The sequence below is a fragment of the Aphis gossypii genome, unplaced genomic scaffold (assembly GCF_020184175.1).
Source record: "Aphis gossypii isolate Hap1 unplaced genomic scaffold, ASM2018417v2 Contig00569, whole genome shotgun sequence".
NCBI lineage: Eukaryota > Metazoa > Arthropoda > Insecta > Hemiptera > Aphididae > Aphis > Aphis gossypii.
This window is the reverse complement of record NW_026083167.1, coordinates 20092-43222: the sequence shown is the minus strand read 5'-3', so window position 1 is coordinate 43222 and position 23131 is coordinate 20092. Positions and strand designations below refer to the sequence as shown.

Here is a 23131-nt window from a genome sequence, read left to right as displayed (position 1 = left end):
TTATCATTGTAGAAGTCTCTTTTCCTATTGTAATTTCGTCCTCTGTTTTCATTGTAATCACGATTATTATTTTTTTGTTCATTTTTGTCATCAAAATATACCGATCTTTTTCCTAATAAATTTATTTTTTGTATTTCGTTACTTAATTTGTTTATATTTATTTTATTCTCTCGATCTCTAGAAAACTGTCCTTTATTTGCCTTCTCAATTCATTATTCTCTATTTCTATATCTTTTGTTTTTAGGTTTAATTGTAATACTTGTTCATTTAGAATTTCTGTATATTCACTCATATCACTTTTTTTTTTTTTTTTATCCTAAACTGCATCAGTTCATATTTTTTTTAAATTTTCTTTTAATTTTTTTAAGCTATTATTGTCTTGCATTGAAATATATTGTAAAATGTTATCCTTTCAACCTTTTAAAATATATCCACAAATATCTTTTTCACTCATGTGGTTATTTACCTGCATACATAAACTTTCTATTTCAGCTAAGAAACTTGTGGTAGATTCCTTTTCTCCTTGTCTACGTTTTTCTAGTTTCATTTGCAATATAGTGTCATGTCCTATGGGTTGAAATTCATTTAAAAAAAATGTCCTCTAATTCTTTCCATGACCAATTATCTTTTTGGTCTTCAAGATTTTCTAAAAAGGTATTGTCTGTGCCTTTTACAAAAATTGAAAAATATTTTAGTTTATCATTTTCATTCCATTCATTAATGTCACTAATCTTATTATATTGCTTAAAAAATTTCCTAACGTCCTCGGTCCCAGTGAAATTATCAAGTTTAATCATTAGAGTTTTTTTATTCATTCTTCTTTTGCTCGGTGCAATTGGTGTGGGTAGAATAGAATTAGTGTTTAAATTAGGATTAGCTTGATTATTAGTTGAGTTATTTTTGTTGAGCCCTATTTCCTGATATATGTGTTTTAAGTTTTCGGGAGAATTAATAGAATCCTCAAGATGTATTAAGGTATTTTGGTATAATTGGGTGCTTTGATCTTGAGAGTTATTACCAGATGTGTTTGAATTTTCTAAGATTTTTCCAACTCTATTTGAAAAAGAATTTAAACTATTGTTTAAGTTGTCGTATAGAGCTAATGATGTTGAGTAAGTAGCTGGTGAGCTTTTATTGTTGTCTATTTGATCGGGACTTGAATCGGATAGCTCAGCGTCTTTAAGTAAATTTTTTAAATACATTTTATTAGTGATCGAATTGTTAAGAATTATATTACGTTTTTCAACGTCTAATGAATCATCCACTTCTTCCAAAGTTATAGCTCCTCTTAAATATCTACTTAGTCTAGCTCTTAATTCGGTAGTAGTTCCAGTAGATTTTAGATTTTTATTTTCGCAATATTGAATAAAAAATGGTTTTTTGAGAGTATAGATATCTGTTGCCGTATTTATCGTAATAGAAAGATCCGATCCAGGGTCTTTAAGTTGATTCATTAAACTGTAAATTTGAAAACTTAGTTTAAATAATCCTATATCTATACCTGGTCATATAAAATGTGTTAACTTTAATTAATTACTTTTAACTAAAATTATAACATTTTTGAAATTCCAAAATATTGAGTTAGTAAAATATATTGTTAGAAAAATTTATTTGGAGTGTTTATACAGCCAATTTATACTACTAGATTAATTATATTAAATTATAAACTAATTAAATAATTACTACCCTTACTAAAAATTAAAATATAATTAATTAACGCTAATAATAAATCAAAAAAAAAAGCGGGCAAGTGGGTACCGTTCTGCTGTACATTAGGGGATGGGGTGGATCTCGGACTAGGGTAGGTTAAATTTGAATGCAATGATAGGTATCATTGTATACAAAAACGATTCTGAACGAAGATGATTTGTCAGCCTAGGATATAATTTCCAATGGTTGGTGAAAAAGGTGGTTTATGTTTATGGCCTGAATACACCAAAATTTAAGTTCTTTTATAATTATTGTAAGCTAAACTTATGAAAAATCTTGTATTAAATTTTCAACTCTTAGCTACCTATACAAACATTTTTATGAATTATACCTACAAAATAATTTGCAAATATTCATAATTTTGACGAATTTTCGTCAAGATTTGAACTCAAAATGCTTATAAAAAAAAATTGTGCCTATGTATTCTTATAATTTTTTAATCACTATGAGAATAACATATGAGGAACTTTGTATAAAATTTTCAAGTATTTTGATAGGGTCAAAAAAATTTTATCGACATTTCAAAAAAAAATTTTTAGAAAAATTGAAAATTTCAGTTGTCTATAAATAGCTCAAAAAAACTCAAAATATTTTGAAAACTAAATAATGTAAGGAAAATGCCAATCTAAATAACTGGTAACATTTTCAAGTATCTACTACTTATACTTTTTGAATAATAACAAATATCAAAAATCGTTTGAGGCTAAACCGTTATTTAACGCGGTTTTGTAAAAATTTAAATTTCAAACACTCATAAAAATCTTTTGTCTGAATCCGGTAGAGTTTTTTTTAAAGATATTCGAAGAAAAGTTTATGGAGAATCTTGTACCAAATTTTCAAAATTAGTTATAAAAGAAAAAATTGTTACGATTTTCCAACCACAAAATTACTTGCAAATTTAAGCTATTTTGACATATTCGTATAAATTCGAACTTTAAGTACTTATAAAAAAAAATTGTGACTTACGATTTCGGATTTTTTTTTATCACTTTAAGAACAACTTATAAGAAACCTTGTATTAAATTTTCAAGATTTTCTGGTCAGCCAAAAAATTTTTATCGTTATTTAAAAAAAAAAAATAATTAGAAAAATTGAAAATTTCAATTGTCTATAAATATTTCAAAAAAAGTTTGAAATTTAACTGTATATGGAGAACGCTAATATAAACATTTTGTGAAAAATTCAAGTATTTACATCGATTAGTTTTCGAGTTAGAGCAAAATAAAAAAATCGATTTTGACGAAAACTGGTTTTGCGTAAAAATTCTCGTTTTTCCGTCATTTTTTTTTTTTGTTTTTCTCGAATTTTTTGAAAACTGTTGGAAAATGTTAACTTTTTACTTGTATATGCACCAAGGATATTCACTTTTACATCGGAAACCACCCCCATAGTTTGAAATTGGGTCATTATTTCGACTAGTTATGCTGTATACAGACAAAAAAAAAAAAAAAAAACAAAAAAACAAAAAAAAAAAACGTACATCATTGTAAAATCAATACATTCATCACTTCGTTCAGAATCTAAAAATAAATATATATATATGTTATATTGATAAACGAAAAATAAAAAATAGATCACGTATATATCAATTATAACCAAATACAAATATTCACCTCGAGTGCGTAAAACACCAAAATGATCACAATTGGTCGTAGTCTTCCTGCCGTGAGAATTCAAAAAAATGTTCAAAACGCGATATGTATGAAAGTAAAACACAAAAATGACTTGTATTTAATCTACACAAAAAAAAACAAAAACATAAAAACACAAGTGTTCAATAGAAATCCGGGTAGTGGATTACGAATGACGTTGGGCGCCACTGCAGTATGCCTATATCTCAATGGTACACAAAAAGATTAAAGAACAATTCACACTATTTTGGATTTCTTTATTATTCACAAAACAAACACACAAAAATAAGAACGTGTGCCGTCTCTCACTCGAAACCCGCACTGTCCCTATCCTATGGTGCTTACGTCCTTAAATATTATTTTACAATGTGCTGCCTCAGCTCATTTGCTTCATTGGCCTAATATTACGTAATTTAAACAAAGAAGTAACATTTTTCTATTATTATTTGTTGGCAAATGCCACATACAACAATAGTATAAATGTTGTACGTAATATATTATGTTATCAGAACGATACATATATAATGTTAAAATAACATATTATTTAAACAACTAAAAGTAACTATAAGAGAAAAAAAACAGGGCTAATTTAAACTGTTAACTTTTTCACAGAATTAAATAATAATTACATTTATATAATATCACTGAAATCCATTTCTTCAGAAGTAAATGTAAACTTGCGGGTGACGGAACTAGTGTAGATGTTTGTGTAAATTTAGCTGGAGATGTTTGTGTAATTGTAGCTGGAGATGTTTGTGGTACTGGTGTAAATGTAATATTAGTATCATGAGTTGGAAATGAGTATGGCAATGAAGGAAAATGCATGTTCATCGGATAACTTTGTGGATGATAATTATAATTATGAGTTGAAGGATCAGAAATGTAGTGATTATTTTGATATGTTGATTGTTGTTGATTAAAATATCCATAATCTGCTTTAAATAAAATATTTCATATTGAACAATACTTCTAACTTGTTGGTTGTATTTTTCTCATTTATTTCCAACAAACTGTCCAAATGATTGACTTTCATTATTTACAGATGAGGCTGATGCCACCGTTTCTAGAATTTTAAGCGCTTTATCTAGTCTACCATCTTCTTTGATATTTTTTTTTTTTTTATGGCTGTGTTAATGAACCTTGATTTTCAGAGGTAATTTGTGATTCTTTAGAATGAATTTGTAGTTCTTCAGTATGAATTTGGTTAATTTTGGTTGGATCATTATCATCGGACATCTAAAATAAATTACGGGGATTGTAAATAATGTGTGCATGAGAATTAATAAAAATGATTATGATACCACAAAATATTATTATTTATTTAAAGTAAAAATGTCAAACATGCACAATTTTACTTATTATAATATACAGTGTGTTCGCCAATTTAGGGAATTTCTCTTCCGGATTTTTTTGGAATAAATCCATTTTTTGTTTTTACAAACTGGTGGTATAGAATTACACATTTTCCGATACATATCAAATTTTTTTGAAATTTTGGTCTGCGTATGCTCAGTAAAAACTTTTTTTTTTGAATAGCAAAATCTATTTTGAACATCATATTCGGATAGGTCTATTTTTTTAAAAGCAATTTTGATGTACCTATCAATTATGGTTATAAATTCAAAATTGACTGAATAAGAGCCATGTAAATTTTAATAAATAATACATTTTTTATTATTTTAAAAATTTATAAAATCGTTTATAATTAGTTCATAATGGTTACTTTTTAAATATTTATACATTTTTTTTTTAGAAGTGCCATAAACAAGACTAACATAATATGGGTATAAAATTATAACACTACTAAAAAAAATACGTACAAATATTCAAAAGGTAACTAATAAGAATTAATTATAAATGATTTTATAAATTTTTTAAAATAATAAAAAAAATTTATTATTTATCAAAATTGACATGCTCTTATTCAGTCAATTTTGAATTTAGAACCATAGTTGATACATCAAAATTGCTTAAAAAAATAGACCTATCCGAATATGATGTTCAAAATAGATGTTATTATTTTAAAAAAAGTTTTTACTGAGCATGGTAGAAAAATAGATAGCAGATCAAAATATAAAAAAATTTTGAAATATATCAAAAAATGTGTATTAATATACCACCAGTTTATAAAAAAAATTCCAGCCGAGAAATTCAGTGTTCTCTAAATTGGTGAGCACCCTGTATATAATATATTAATAATAATCAATTTTAAAATGTTAACTTAAATTAATTAGGTAGTTTAATAAATATTTTTTTAACATAATGAAAAAATAAATCAATTATAATTTATGCTGAATAATATACACAAAGTAATTAAAATTAATTAAACAAATGATTACTATGAAATATGATTGTTTAAATATTTATTTGTATTATTATATTATAATAATCGTATTATTTTATATACAACTTCAGGTACTTAATACACCAAAAAAAATGGTTGGAAATTGCAAATGATTTTGAAAGGAAGTGGAACTTTCCACACACAATGGGTTCTATGGATGGAAAACATGTGGTAATCCAAGCTCCTATCAATACTAGGAGTGAATATATTAACTATAAATCTTCATACAGTATTGTCTTATTTGCTGTTGTTGATGCGAACTATAATTTCATATTCGTCGATGCAGGTTGCCAAGGAAGAATTTCAGATGCAGGTGTATTTCAGGATTGTCAACTTAATAAAAGATTAAAATCGAATTCACTAGATTTACCATTATTAGCTCCACTACCAGGTAGACATAAAAAAATACCATATTTTTTTATTGGAGATGGAGCATTTTCTTTACAGAAAATATAATGAAACCTTTTCCTGACTTACATTCTAAAGGCACGCCGCAACGAATATATAATTATAGACTTTCTCGAGCACGTCGGGTAGTGGAAAATGTTTTCGTTATTATTTAATCTGTATTTAGAGTTCTCCGAAAACCTCTATTATTAAATCCAGAAAAATCACAACTAGTTGTTACGACTATAGCACATCTCCATAATTTTTTAAGAAGAAATAATAATTCAGCCGCTATTTATACCCCAAATGGAATATTCGATTCTGAAGTAAATGGAAATTTCATTGAAGGAACATGGAGGAACACTAATAATGAAAAAATACAATACATTAGACCAATAAAGAGAGTAACTCGTAAATCTACTTTAAATTTGATGGAAATACGAAAAGAAGTAATGCACTACTGTAGTAATGAAGGTTATGTTAGTTGGCAAGAAGAATATGCATAATTTAAATAGGTATTTTAAAAATATTTTAAATACTCGTATTAAAAAATAATGTTATCATCAGTAGTTATATTTATCACTTTAGTTTAATATGTTATTATTATTTTTTTAATTAGCTGATAATAAACACGAAATAAAAACATTCCAATATTTTTAAAATTACTTATAAGTTATAACCATATAAAAATTTCTAAATTTACCGTGCATCTTCTTTGTCGAGGAGTATCTTTGTTTTTTAAAAATTCTAGACTTTCAAATGCAAACTATGATGACTTATACACATCTTCGGCACCTTATGAGTGAACAAAATTTTATAATTAACTATAATTTAGTTTACCTGAACCGGTTCCTATACTTTTACGTATTTTCATTTTTTCTCTTCTATACGCAGCAAGTATTGTCACAATTTTAGTTTTACAGTCATTTGCAGTGATTGTAGTTGAAGTATGATCGGACAATTCACTTGCGATTTCATTCCAAGCATCATTTTCAAAATCTTATTTAAATTATTTTTGTTCGTAGGGCTCCATATTATTTCCTTACTACGATAAACTTCAATAAGTTTTAATACATTTTCATTTGTCCAATTTACCATAGTTACAAAATGTATTTAAACGATAGGTATTAAAGGACTATGGTTTGTCTTAGGAGGTTAATCGTCAACTAAATTAATGTTGTTATTATGATAAAATGGAAAATAAAATGTATGCTGCAATTTGGTGGTTATTTATAAATATTAATATGCATAACATTATAACAATAATATCATACTAGTATAAATAATTATTTCGACAATCGAATATCGATATTATATAGGCATATATTTTATTAATTTTTGATTCAAAATAATGTATGTTTGTATGCTATATTCGTAAGGTGTTACATGATTATGTTCGTAATTTCGTCCATACATATTGTAACGTGAACGAGTATCACCCTTTGATGTTTCGCCAAAATACCGACAATCGGCGGATCGGTGATTTGTTGCACTCTTATGTCACACGAACATTGTTACGTGTTACATGTTCACTGTTTTGTTACGCTAGTGTGTACGCGCCTTTAGAATCCTAGGTTTACTTAAATTTGTTTTTTCTTACCGTAAGTTGTATTGCCGCCGAGCACTTTAATTTGGTACTGTGTCCATGATTCAGTTGGATTTCCACCAGCCAATTTACGGGAAGAACACTAAATTCCTTGGTGTCGGTAAACTTCACCACTACCCATTTCATTGATCGATTCTGGAATACCATTGTAATAATTTGAAATTTGTAAATTGTAAATTTGTGATGTATATTTGTAAGACAGAGACAACGCATATGACGTAGTGTGTACCATCCTCTTGGCCAGAGGCGTGCCTGTTAGTTGTTACTCACGAAATATTTAGTTATAAATTATAAGCTATAATATGGTATGAAATACAACTTACCTTTTTATACAAATTTGCCATATTGTTCTAAGATAAAATATGTAAAATAACTGCTTAATAGTCAATAACTACTATTTAAAAAATGATGATCGTTTGTCGGTTGATCTAAATGCGATCGGTAATAAAATATTATTATAATCGCGCGTGAACGGACAGTTTAGCAATGAGACAATAAAATGTATAAATAATATTCAGAAGATACGCTGCTGGTCATCGATAACATTGTAGTAACCCGTCGCTCTCACCGCTGGGTTTGTACACGCTTCTTTTATGACGAGTGCACCGTGCACGTTCGCTGCTATTTGGAGTGGAAGAGGTTGAAAATATATATATAATAAATATTAAGACTTTATTGATTTATAAAAGTTAAGTTACAACTGTTTGTTGAACCGTATCAAATTAATTAATATATTTATTATAATTAGAAGTTTTTCGACGGAATAGTACTCAACGGAGAGTAAGTGTTGTGAGAACGTCTCCCTAGAGGCTTCGGGTAAGCATGGGTGAGACGTTGTGTGTAAGACTTGTAAGACTTCTCTGATCAGAGCTTGTAAATGGCTCCTGTTTATATGGAGACATGCCCTGATTAGGATAGGATGATTGCCGTTATAGAAAACTGCTACAATAATCTAAATTGGTGTTTACCAATGAGAAGGCCCGATTAGTGGCCTATTCCGGTGGCGTGATGTTGTGTTTGACCTTTTGCACTATAGGCTTTCCGTACCTACGTCAGCTTACTACACTAATATAATTTATATTTCTGAACTCTGCAAAGTATATTAATCTAAAGTAAATTTATGATGAATAAAAGTGTAAAAAGTAATTTATTGTTTTGAAAACTATTATAATAAATGTTTAATCCATCCAATATAAAATCAATTGTTATCATAATAACAATATATATAATAAAATGTATTAATATAAATATATTTATAATGTGATACAATTTATTTGTATGTTTGTATGTAGATTATACTTTATAAACATTTTATATACTAAATTATTAACCTAAGATATTTATTGTAGATACTTGTATAATAATATTATAGATAATTTCAAATCGTAAAATAATTTTTATTGATAAGTATAATTGAGAATTATATGATACTAATTTATTGTTATTAATATATTTATCAAGGATATCCCTACTTTAAAAATGTTGAACTTGTAAGGTGCCACGTACAAGCAATGGAATGATGTAGTATCGAATGGAATATTTGTAAAAAATGAAGACTTTTGAATTATTTCTTAGTGTTTTATTTCGACAAAAATATTCTACGTCCAAATGACAAAATTATTGAACTGGGTGACGTGAAGGTGCTCGCTCTAACTCTGGTGGATCACGTCTGAAATGTGCCTAATCTTGGCCCCCTTATATATCATCCACGGACTCCCGCGGTACCTTTAGGTCCCTGATGGTCAGCGTCACCTGCATCCGCTTCTTCCCACGCTTTGCGTTATCTGAGCGACGCTGTGCGTCAATAATACATCTATAATATTCTACCGAGTGGGTAATTACGTACCTAGTATGTTCTACCGGGTGGTGATGTATTCATTACATGCCTCCGGCAGCAATCATATAAATCATATAGTTGTTATATTCTAGCGGGTAGAAAGCATACGGGCGATGATACTGTTGATTGGTTTTTTACCTTTCGTTTTAGGTCCCAATTTATTATACCCGATCATTGCTTGCTTGGCTGCTCACCCTTAGCATAATTATAGGGATGTTTGTTATGCCCCTATGGTTATTGTTGGCTACAGTATGTAGTAATTTATATATTATATTTAATATAAGTATCAGAGCACGTTGCAGACTCAAAATATCAACTGATGACTTGGCATTATTTGATAGCAGTAACAGTCAATTATGACCAATTTTGGGCTGTTTAGCTGGGAGCTCACACATATTTGTTATAGGTGTTTATCATGGTCTTACTAAACCAAACGATTCAAATATTTTTTTTTCAAGATTTTGTGAATGAAATGATAAATATTGTTAACAATTGATTTTTATTTAATGATGTATTATATAAAGTTTATGTCCATAGCATTATTTGTGATACTCCGGCAAAATCTTTTCTTCTCAAAATAAATGGCCACACAGGTTATTTTAGTTGTACCAATTGTACTCAAGAAGGTGAATTTCTAAATGGTCGTATATGTTTTCCAGAAATAAAAATAATATTTTAAGAACCGATGAGGCATTCATACGTTAGGTTAGGTATATGAGTACGAAGAATTTCATCAAAGACAATCAATTTTACTAAATATTCAAAATTTTAAACAACCTATTACTAGAGTATGTTTGGATTATATGCATTTAATATGCATCGGTGTTCTTAAGAAGATAATAAAATTGTGGCTAGAAGGCAAACCAAATTACAGATTTGTAAGTTTACCTCATGCTAAAATATTGTCGTTGACTTCAAAATTATAAAATATCATATTACTAAAGACTTAGCTCAAAGATCCCAAAGTATTGAATTTATTGAGAAATGGAAAGCCACAGAATTAAGGCAGTTTCTGTTATATACCTGTCCAGTTATTTTAAAAGATATTTTACATCCAAAAGTTATAGATAATATTATGACTCTTCATGTCAGTATGCGAATTCTGTGTAGTAAGAGTATTTTGCAAAATATTCTGATTATGCCAAGAACTATTGCAACATTTTATTGATACATTTTTAATTTTATACGTATAACACTTTGTTTCTCATAATGTTCATGGATTGCTACATATTGTAAATGATGCCAAATTATTAGGAACTTTGGATGAATTTAGCGCTTTTCCTTTTGAAAATAAACTTAGGTTACTCAAATGACAGTTGTGGAAATCTTATAGACTTACTCAACAACTTCATAGAAGGTACATTGAGGAATCTAATAATAAGACCTATACTGTTAGTTCCTCATTAGTAAATAAGTATACAAAGAAACTATCAAAAGGTCCAGTTATTGATACATCTGATGTCGATAGGCAATATAAAAAAGCTAAAATTAACAATATCTGTGTACATATTACAAGTCCTGATAACTATTACATGTTAAACAATAAAAGTATCATAGTTATTAGCAATATTGTATTTGATCAAGTTCTTAAATGCATGACAGTCATTAACAAAGTTCGTTTCTGCGTCGTCCATTAAGGTGTGTCTTCGCCGTGTATTACAACACACACCAAGTCTCCAACGTCAGTGCCCGACCATTTTTGCTGTATATTCACATTGGTGTTTGTGCTACGACTGGTGAGGCTGAGAAACATTGTCCGTCCCACGCGTTAGCTGGATCCAGGTCAGCCTTATATCATCCCTCTCTTTTGTTTTTTTTTGTTTGTTAACACGTTGATGGACACGCCATACTATAGCATTCTATGTGTTTTGGTATTGCCGGTGCATGACTGCTATAGCATTTGTTATTGTAAATGTTGATTTAGGGTCAAAAATGAAACTTTATGTGATGTACAACTATACAACCTCTTTGGTGGTATACCATAATATCTTTATCACACGTGCGCTTATCGGGCAAACCCGCCAAATTCATAATACAACGTATTTTGTTATCAATTATCATTATGATTATTATCCACAAACGAAAAGCAACAACATTTTAAAAACATTACTACTAAAACATTTTACTTTTTTATTTAAGATTTATATTTAAACGTATTTTATTAATATATTATTATAATGGATGAAGATAGCCGAATACTGGAAATGTTAGATGACGTGGAAAATGGTAAGTCGCTTAATATTTTTGGTGTTAGGGATATATAAATTAAAACTAACCATAGGTATTATGTGGTTATTGTTATATTTTAGATAATTTTTCAACATCTGGCGAATCATATGCAGAAGATTCTCATCAAGGTGATGGTAATTCGTACATAACTGACAGTGATGCTGATCATTCTACAACACTGTCAAGCTCAAATATAAGTTATACTAGTCCGGATATTGCAGTTGCTGAAAATAACATAAATAATAATGATAATGAAATTGACAGTGATAGTGTGGTAAGTTCTGATTCTAACACTGATACAGAAGAGGATGAAAGTGATTGGGAAGATGAAAAATTTGGTAATATACAAGATTTTGAATTTGATGTTAGTACAGCTGAAACAAAATTTGAAATAAACAATGAAACTTCAGCTATTGATGTTTTTTTTTAATTTTGGGATGAGGAAGTATTCAACTTATTACTTACATGCACTAATAACTATGCAAAAAAAATTGGCACTTTAACTCGTCCTCATACAAAAGGTAGTAGAGCTAAAAATATTACAAAAATTACTCGAGAAGACTTAGAAAAATTTATTGGATTATGTTTACTCAAGAGTCAGTTGAAAATCCCAATATTACGAAAAGCATTTAGCAATAACCCAATGTAATACCATCCCATTTTAATTATACTATGTCTGGTAGAAAATTTGAAAAAATTCTTAGATGTTTTAATAGCTCCGAAGGTATTTCTATAAATATTGTGATAGATTACATAAAGTTTCAACATTAGTTGACATACTAAAAAACAAATTTCAATCTAATTTCAGCCCTTATGAGGCTCTATCTTTGGATGAGTCCATGTTGCTTTGGAGAGGGCGACTATTATTCAGACAATATATAAAAAATAAAAAAAACAAATATGGAATTAAGTTTTTTGAGTTATGTACACCTAACGGTTATGTACTGAATACTGAAATTTATAAAGGAAAGACTGATCAGGTGTCAAATGGTTCAAAAATAAATGATCTAGTCATCAGATTGATGAAACCATATCTAAATAAGGGTCACCATTTATACATGGACAATTTTTATAACTCAGTGGATTTGTCAAATATTTTGTATAAGAAGAAAACACATACAACAGGCACATTAAGAAGTAATAGAAAGAAAAATCCAAAATCAATTACAATAAAAACTTTGAAATTGAAATTTGGTCAACATGTTTTTGCTAAAAAGGGCCCAATTTATGTCAGTCGCTGGAGGGATAAACGGGAAGTGCTATCAATTACAACTGGACACAAACCTCATGGTTTCAGTCAAAAATAAATATGGACAACAAAAAATGAAGCCCAAGCACATTGCTGAGTACAACTTAAACATGTCAGGGATTGATCGAAGCGACCAAATGATAAGTTACTATTCTTCACCAAGAAAAACTATTAGGTGGTATAAAAAAGTTATCTTCCACTTTCTGGATATTTCTGTATGGAATGCATACTATTTGTATAAAAAATCCCTGTCAACTAGCAACTACCGTTTTATTGATTTTCGTGAAGCCATAATTCAAAAACTAATATATTTACCAGAGAACATTATTCATGGAAACCAACTAATTAAAAATAAAAATATTCATAGAAATATGAATAATTTACCAAGACCAACATCGCCAATTTTAGGACACATGCAAGAAAAAATTCCACATCCTCCAGGTATAACAATATAAAAAATATTTTAATATAAAATGTTGTAAAACTATTGTTTTAGGTTGGAAAATAAGTGGATATTTCCTGCGATGTAGACAGTGCACAAAGCAAAAAAAAGTTAAACAGACCTCATGGAGGTGCAAAATGTGTCCTGAGCAACCGCCATTATGTCCAGGAATTTGTTTTTCAATGTATCATAAACTTGAGTAATAATCATATAAATAAAACCAATTTAATATTTATGTTTTATTCACAATCCATATAATTGTATGGGTTTTTACGTGTTTATACTAATTTTTACAAAGTTTGTATTGTTTTATTTTATTTTGTTATTTTAAGTTTTATGAAGAAGTATATATTTATGTTGTTCCTTATAATTTTCACTAAGTATGTGATAGAGTATAGGCTTATATTGTATTTTTTCTTATTATAAATTTTATGAAGAAGTATATAATACTTATATCTATTGTTCCTTATAATTTTCACTAAGCATGTGATATTGTATTTTTTAATTTTATTGAAAGAACTTAGGTTTTTTTTTACACGTTTTATAAAGTTTGTTTTTTTGTTTTATTTTATTTCGTTATTGTAAATTGTATGAAGACTGAAGAGAAATATAGACTTATGTTGTATTCGATTTTGATTTTTACTAAGTACTTTATGTTCCATTGCATTTATAATTCAATTATTTTTAAAAACAGTGGAAGTATTTGCACGGTTTCATTAGGAAAAACGATACATGCTATTGCAGTCATCTTATTTTTTTTTTCTAAAATACTCCATTATTATACACTGATTATAAAAATATAACTTTCATAAAAATCGGACGAAAACTTCAAGAAATACAGAGTGATGCTAAAAGGTCAGAAATGTGGTGCCATGCTATAGCAGTCATGTCCATCAACGTGTTAATATTTTATATTATAATATTATATTACTATGTTATTTTAAGTTTACTAACATTAGTACGTAAGAATATATATATTTTTATTTATACGTGTAAGAGTTGGCAATATGTTCTTTTCGATAAATTTAATACAGTCCACTTTCTTATAATTTGTTATCTGTTGTTTTTAATACATCGTAATTTCTGCCCAGTACATTTGCTAATAATTTATAGTACTACTTATCCGGCGCATGTAACTCTGCGAGTCTATACCCGGCAGACACCCAGTGGTGTCATAAAAGATCAGGTAGTCGCGCAAACAATTTTATTTAAATTCGATATTTTAGAACATGTTCAAAGTCCAATCTATGGCGAACCTTTCAGTAATCATCAAACTAATTCAAGGATAGAACATTTATAATTTAATAATAATATAAATAAAATCTTGATCTAATAATCTCGTATTTTAACATTTTAGAAAATATCCGTCGAAGTTTAAGCTACACTAGTGAACCTTCAAGTGACTATCAAACTGATTCAAGTAAAGATCTCATAATATAATATTATATAATTTACTTAAATTAATATAAAAATTAAATCATGATAACATTTATATACATTATTTTAGAAAATTTGTGTACAAGTTTAAATTACGAAGAACCTTCCAGTGGTCGTCAAACTAACTCAAGTAAAGATCTAATATTTATAGTTCAATAATATAAGAATAAAATCTAGTCTAGATAATATATAAAACATTTTATTTAATATTTTAGAACGTTTTCATCCAAGTCCAAGTTACGATGAATTTTCCAGTGATCATCCAACTATCAAGTAAATATAAAATTGATTGTACTTTATTTAGTAAATATAAAAATTAAATCATTATAACATTTATATATTATATTTTAGAAAATGCATATCAAAGGTCAAGCTATGATAACAACCTAACAGATAATAAATCTATTTTCAAAAAGGAAAAAACGTGAACGATGCCTTTCTAATAATGGTAAAATTTAGTTTACTATTTTTAATCTGCATATTCTCATACTTAAGTATAATAGTAATGAAATAATAATTATTATTATTTTCTAACAATCTATCTACTGTATTCACATGTTCACTTAACATTGCAAATTGTTCATAAAACTAAATTAACTATTAAAAATAGTCTATTAATAAATTATAATATATGAATTACTATATTTCAAGTATACATTTTGCATTTGTTACTTGTTTTAGATTTTTAAGACCGTGTACTAAGACAACTTTCACATAAAAACTTCATTTATTTAAATTAGATGAAAAAGTGTCTGCATTGAATTATCCTCCTACAAAACACAAACATTACTGATTATTATAATACCAATATTTTAGAAAATTTCCCTCTTCAATATGAGCAAGATTTACAAAATGTTGAAATAAAACTTAAAAATGATGAAATTTATAAGTCGAACATGGTACGATTTGAGTTTTTAAAACTGATAATCTAGGTTAAAATTATAATAATTATTTTAATGTTATTATTTTTACAATAGTTAACAGCTCTATCCAAGATGGGTGGTTCAAAGACAGATGAAGCTACAAAGTATATTTTAAAATAATATACGCTGATAAATTAGCAATGTGTTAAGCTGGTTACACACGGAGCGGTTTGGCCGCGCGCCGTCGCGGTTTTTCTTCGCGCCATATTTAAAAATAGCTAAATTCCACATAAAATAAAGTGAATATTGGAGCGAGTTGGTGTTATTAATAATCAGTTGTGCTAAAAACGTGGTTGAGGTAAGACCTTTGAATTTCGTTTTTCAAGTTTAACATAAATTATACGTATTATTATGGACTTATTAAACGACGTTGAAGCCATAGCGGTAGCATATGTATTAAATAAACGTAATAGAACTGAAAAAAGCAAAGATCCAAAAGGCGCTATTGGGTACATCCGATAAACACAACAAGAATTAAAGAAAGTCAGTTTCAAGTGAACTTTATGATACTGAGGGCTCACCCTGAAGAATTTTTAAAGTACTTCATGATGTCTATAAAAACGTTTGATGAATTGGAAAGTAAATAAATAACGAATAAATATTTAAAATCAGAACGCATATAAAAATTACAAACGTTAACATTTTACGTTTGGATAACAATATATCAAATAATTTCTATTTTTTAGATTTCACTGGTAAGACCATGCTTGTCAAAACAAATAACGCATATGCGCGTTCCAATTAGTACAGAAGAACGACTGACAATCACGTTGCGGTAAGTAGATAATATCATTTATTTTTTTTATTTATATAATTGTATACGCCCACAATGGGCTCAGAACAGTTTTTTTTTTTTTTTTTTTATCATAAACATAACAAGAATAGAACATTAATACATACTAGTAGGTACATAATAGTACTGTTAACAATTTAATAAAATTGATTTCAACCTGGTTAAATTATCATGGAAAAAATCGAAATTATTGATTGAGTTACCAGAAATTAGCATTCTATTGATCGGGGTGAATTTACTATAATTATTACGATAAGTAGGTACATAACATGTTTTTAATACACGACTATTAGTTTGAGGGACATTTAGAGGTATTTGGCTAAGTAGTTCTGGACAAATTATTTGAGAATTTAGAAGTTTATACAACCAAGACACATCATGAAAAGTTCTTCTATCCTTAAGCGACACAATATTATATTCACTAGCTAGCTGCTCCAGCGAGACGTCAGTTCTATTAGACTTATATGCAAGTACTCTCAAAAATCGTTTTTGGACTCGTTCAATTTACTAATTTGTCCAGTTTGGTACGGATTCCAAATAACCGAACCATATTCTAGAATAGAGCGGACTAAGGAACAATATAATATTTAAAACAATTAGGGTCATTAATTCTAAACTGTTTCGTCGTATAAAACCTAATACTCTAAGAGCTTTATTACACGATATGGTTATGTGATTATTAAATGATAAGTCTTTTGATAAAAGAATACCTAGATCCTTTATCTGGGTTACAATCATTAAATTAGAATTATTCATTTTATATTGAAATTGGATATTTATTTTTTCTTCGTGAGAATGAAATTTGCGAGCATTTTTCCGCGTTTACAGTTAAACCATTTACCGAGCACCATAAGCAGAAATAGTCTAAGTCGGATTGTAATTTTAGGCAATCATCATGAGAGTAAATAGGCATATATAATTTTAAATCGTCTGCAAACATTAAGAAATTACTGCTTTTAAACATATCTTTAATGTCGTTTATAAAGAGTGTAAATAGTATAGGTGATAAGTGCCCGCCTTGAGGAACTCCGGATGTAACATTTATTGGCAATGAGACACTATCTCCTAGTTTTACTTGCTGAGTTCTACCATTCAAGTATGATTTAAGCCATAATTGCATTTGACCAACAATACCGACATATTCTAATTTTTTTACCAGAATAGATAAGTCGACACTATCAAACGCTTTCTTAATGTCGGTATATACAGCATCAACCTGTATACCTTTACTAATTAGCGATATAAGATCAGTATAGTAGATTAATAAGTTGGTTGTTGTTGACCTCGAATGACGAAACCCATGTTGGTTATCTGAAACTACTTTATTAAAAACTGTTGTAATTTTGGTACTAGCAATTTTTCAAAAGTTTTAGGCAATGAACTTAATTGAGAAATAGGGTGGTAGTTTGAAACATTATTACGATTCCCTGATTTAAACACAAGATAAATAAAGCTGGATTTCCATTGATCATGAAAACAACCAGATGATAAAGAAAGATTAAATAGATAATGATTGGGACGCGTTAATGAAAAATAACACTTTTTATAAATTATTTCGGGAATTTGGTCTGGACCACTTTTAGTTTTATATGATAAATTACGAAGAGTATCAAATATTTTCAATATGGTAAGCTGGCAAGTGCTAAAATTTATATCGGTATTATAGCACCGGATATGACTAACATTGTTATTCGATTGACTATAAACAGATTCAAAATACGATTTAAATATGTTCACTGTATCGTCCATGTTTTTAGCAATATTAATACCATCAGTTATGTTACATGGAACAACATTACATTTTTGTTTATTCTTAATAAAGCTCCAGAAATACTTTGGATTTTTTGTTATAGAGGTTTGGATTCGTTCAACGTGTTTTTTATAACATAACTTAGACATAATTTTACATTTTTTCCTCATTGCTGAGAAACTTTCGTAATCATCATTATTACCGGAAGACTTAAATAGTTTATGTTGTCGTTTTTTCTGTTCATAGTAAATATTTAAAAATACAACAGTGAATAAATGTATCTATTACATAATAATATATTTAAACATTTTAAACATCCTCGTTTATATAAAATTATAAAAAAAATGTATTAAATTTTAAAATTAAATAAAACAATAAAACAATATTAAATATTGATAAAAGTTAAAAATGCACCCAACTTTAAGTTCTGTTATGAAAAAAAAAATGGTTAAAAACAATATAAAAAAAAATACAAAAGTTTACATTCAATCTATTTAGTATTTTCATATTCATTAGTCTTATTCAGTCTTGAATAATTGAAGGGTGTAGTCGATGGAGAATCAGGAGCAGTTACTGCTTGAGACGAATTCGAATAATAATTATAGTACTGATGTGGATTGGCAGCACTCACAGCTGATACTGATTGGTAAGTATCTAGTCCTGAAGAAGTTAATGAGGATGAAGCTGGTGTTATGTCGAGATGATTAGGACAATGATTTATTGCGGTCGGGTATGCGTTATAAGAACGGTCATAGAAAGTTGAGGTGGGGTTTGTATGGGCCTGGAATCAACATTATTAATTGCCGGAGGAATGTATGTACTTTGGTTAGGATTTGTAGAAGAAACTTTTTGGATGGTCTGCAAGAATTCAATAAAAAGTTGATTTTGTTTTTCATGACTTAACATTCTAATTTGAGGCGCCAGTGACATAAGAAAAGAAAATACTGGATCTTCAACTTTTCGACCTTTCAGCATTTGTAATAAGCTGTCTTCAAAAGACATTTTTTTTTCTTTTGACATACATTTGTTGTTGGGATTTCGGTGACTCTACTTCCGAGTCGTCTACACAGACACCAGAATCTTCCATATTCCTCACTATTTCTGATTGAACTTCGTTTTCCTCTTCCGGTTGACTCTCGATAAAATTACTTTCAGTCCTAATGGTTATATACTTATGAGTTTTTTCAAACTGTTAATTATTTTTAAATGTTAAAATGTAAATATTTTTGTTATGTTCTGTTTTCCATTGTAGGTCTTAAAAATTGTAAAATATCTGCATAATATACATATTTTTTTTTGTTTTTTGCAGCATTTCCTGATTTTTTTATACACTTCTTTCTGAAGGTATCTCGTATATTTTTCCATTTTAATTTAAGCTCTTTTACTAGTAAAAACAAAACATGTTTTTAATATAAATTACACTAAATATAACACAATATGTTATTATGTATTTATAATATGAGAATACAAGGATTGTAAAGTTTTTATTCACTATAAAAGTATAAAAACATAAAAATTAATTTAGTTATATACATGTAGTATTGTAATTGTATTTATTCTTGTTTTGATTTTAAGTAAACATTTTACTATTTGAAATTTATAATTTAATTTAATATAAATAATATTTTGATTTATAGTATTTATACCTACTGTGTAGTATTTATCATTATTTTTAAAATAATTACTTTTAATGATTATTAATTTTAATTTTACGTACGATTTTATGTTTTCAAGCGATCTTAAACGATAACTGCGTGATATAAATGATAATCTATTATCTGATTTTAAATATGTTATCAGATACTTAGCAACTGGACAGCACTTCTCCGCATTACATTTTGAGTTTTTGCGGGGGTATCAACTATAGCCATGATAATCCGAGAAACTTGTAAAGTTTTATGGCAGATTATACAGCCAATAGAAATGGTAGAACCAACTATAAATGACTGGTTGGATATAGCCAAAGGATATTTTAAAAAGACGCAGTTCCCGAATACCGTCGGTGCAGTAAATTATTTTATATATTTATACACTTTTTAGTTTTATTAATTTTTATTTAATATGGGGAAACGATTTAAATGTAACCGATAAAATTGTATTAATTTATATTAATGTATATATATATATATTTTAATTTAAATAGTTTACGTAATTATAATTTATAAATATAATATAAATCTTACAAACATTAAAAAATTATCTTATATACCTAAACTTAACATATTTAAAGTAGTTATGAAACAATTTAGTAATAATTTATACATCCTTGTTATATATAATGGTTGGATATATTTTTTGTAGGTAGATGGAAAACATATACGGATCGAGTGCCTAAAAAAAAGTAGTGGTTCGTTATTTATAACTATAAACACTTATAGATTCTGAACGAAGTGATGAATGTATTGATTTTACAATGATGTGTTTTTTTTTTATTTTTATTTTTTTTTTTTTTGTGTCTGTGTACAGCATAACTATTCGAAATAATGCTTCAATTTCAAACAATGGGGGTGGTTTCCGATGTAAAAGTGAATATCCTTGGTGCATTATAGAGGTAAAAAGTTAACATTTTCCAACAGTTTTCAAAAAATCGAGAAACACAAAAAAAAATTACGGAAAACGGCAATTTTTAAGCAAAACCAGTTTTCGACCAAATCGATTTTTTTTATGGTTGTAATTCAAAAACTAATATACTATAATACTTGAAATTTTCACCAAATGTTAATGTCAGTGGTATCTGTATATAGTTAAATTTTCAAAAAATTTTGACTTTTTTTGAGTTATTATAGACCACTGAAATTTTCGATTTTTTTGAGAAATTTTTTTTAAAGTGTCGATAAAAAATTTTTGGATGACCAAAAAGTTTTGAAAATTTAACACAAGGTTCCTTATGAGTGGTTTTTATTGTAGCTTAAAAAAATAAAAATCGTTAGTCACAATTTTTTTTTATAAGCGTTTTTAGTTCAAATTTTGACAAAAATTTCTTCAAAATCATGAATATATGCAAATTATTTTGTAGTTCAAAATTCATAAAATTGTTTGTATTTATATCTAACGTTAAGCAATTCAACACTAAGTTTTCCATAAGTTTTGCTTCAAAAAGCTATAGAGAAAATTTTAAGAGTCATTATAGAAAAAATGTTTTGAGCGTTTGAGTTTTAAATTTTTATGAAATCGGAATATTTGTTTCAAAATAGAATATATGACAATATTTAATTATAATATATTATAGACTGATAAATCATCTCCGTTCAGAATCGTTTTTCGTATACAATGATACTTATTATTACATTCAAATTTAATCTACCCTAGTCCGAGGTCCACCCCACCCCCTAATGTACAGCAGAGCGGTACCCACTTGCCGACTTTTTTTTCATTAATTTTAATGGCCATTTGCGACTCCAATTATTGCTTTCAAATAATTGATGTGGGATCATTTAGTAAAGAAAGTGATTGTAATGTTTTCAAAACGTCAACGTTTGGTAGGAAACTTTATGCAAATCAAATAAACTTTCCACCTGATCAATGTTTACCGAACGATGAACTCGGTTCACCACAACCATTTGTTCTCGTGGCCTATGAAGCTTTTGCTCTACATAAGAACTTATTACGACCGTTCTCAGGTAGAACTTTAAACGACAAAAGGAGAATTTTTAATTACCGTTTATCAAGGGCTCGTCATTATATTGAATGTACCTTTGGAATCATGTCTAAAAAATGGCGTGTTTTTCAATCTAATATATTAGTTGAATCGGACGCAGCAGTTATGATAACAAAATCTTGTTGTGTGCTACACAATTTTGTACGTCGCCGTGATGGCTTTAATGTCGAAGATATCACGAGTTCTTCGATGGAGAGTGTATTAGAAAGAAGAGGAATAGGGAACTCTACAAAAAATGCCAAAGACGTCAGGGAGTATTTTGTAGAGTACGTCAATAACCATTCAGTTGACTGGCAAAATACAATAGTTGGCAAATAATTGTTTAAAAATTTCAAAAATATATTATTTGATTCATCATATACAAGCAGTGGTTTTAAATACATATTTTATTTGTTTATTGTTTAAAAATTTAATACCCTAGTATTTATCGTTTTTACTTCATACTTTTTTATTTTATAATTACTAAAATTGCTGATAAAAATAAAGTATTTATGACTTACTTTTTTCCATTTTTATTTTATCTTCCATTTCGTCGAAATTTATCGTAGATGCTCGAGCTACACAACACTCTGTCCATTCAATAGCAAATCTAATACCTTGTGTTTTATATGTGGCAAGGTTTTGAACCTGCACGCAAATTTTACAGCCCAATTTTTGGTCTTTTACCATTATCCAAGGATATTTATTAAGAAATGATAAAAACATTTCATTTGTCCAGATACTTGGATAATCGTTATCATTTTTATCGCTACTTTCATTAGAATTGTTTTAACTATTATTAGTATTACAATTATTAAATTCTGTACTCACTGTCTCAGCTTCATTAGATGACGCTTTTATTATTGCTTGAGTAGAAATCAATGAATCGTCGATTGGGTTCACGTTTGTTTTGGTTAACCAATTTAATAAAGACATGCTTAAAATATAACTATTTATTCACAGTCTACTAGAGAATAATATAATAAACTGTCGTCGAACCATCGAACACTAATGTACTAATACCAACACCGTTGTACAAAATATGCTTAATATAATATTAATTACTACTAACTCAGTAACACGCATAAACCATAACCATTTCAAAAGTACCTATACATTTATTGTATAGTATTGTATATACATATATTTCATTGTG

General features: G+C 28.1%; 1 protein-coding gene and 2 pseudogenes across 1 annotated transcript; 1 reads left to right on the top strand and 2 right to left on the bottom strand.

Annotated features, from left to right (window-relative positions):
* Window positions 1–581: 581 nt before the first annotated feature.
* LOC126554645 (probable WRKY transcription factor protein 1) lies at window positions 582–7170 on the bottom strand (annotated as a pseudogene).
* A 4522-nt stretch (window positions 7171–11692) lies between these two features.
* LOC126554644 (clumping factor B-like) lies at window positions 11693–12174 on the top strand. Its single transcript, XM_050209703.1, has 2 exons — window positions 11693–11741; window positions 11825–12174. The coding sequence occupies exons 1-2, from the start codon at window positions 11693–11695 to the stop codon at window positions 12172–12174; spliced, it is 399 nt and encodes a 132-aa protein (XP_050065660.1).
* Window positions 12175–18828: 6654 nt separating this feature from the next.
* LOC126554643 (uncharacterized) lies at window positions 18829–22911 on the bottom strand (annotated as a pseudogene).
* Window positions 22912–23131: the final 220 nt, after the last annotated feature.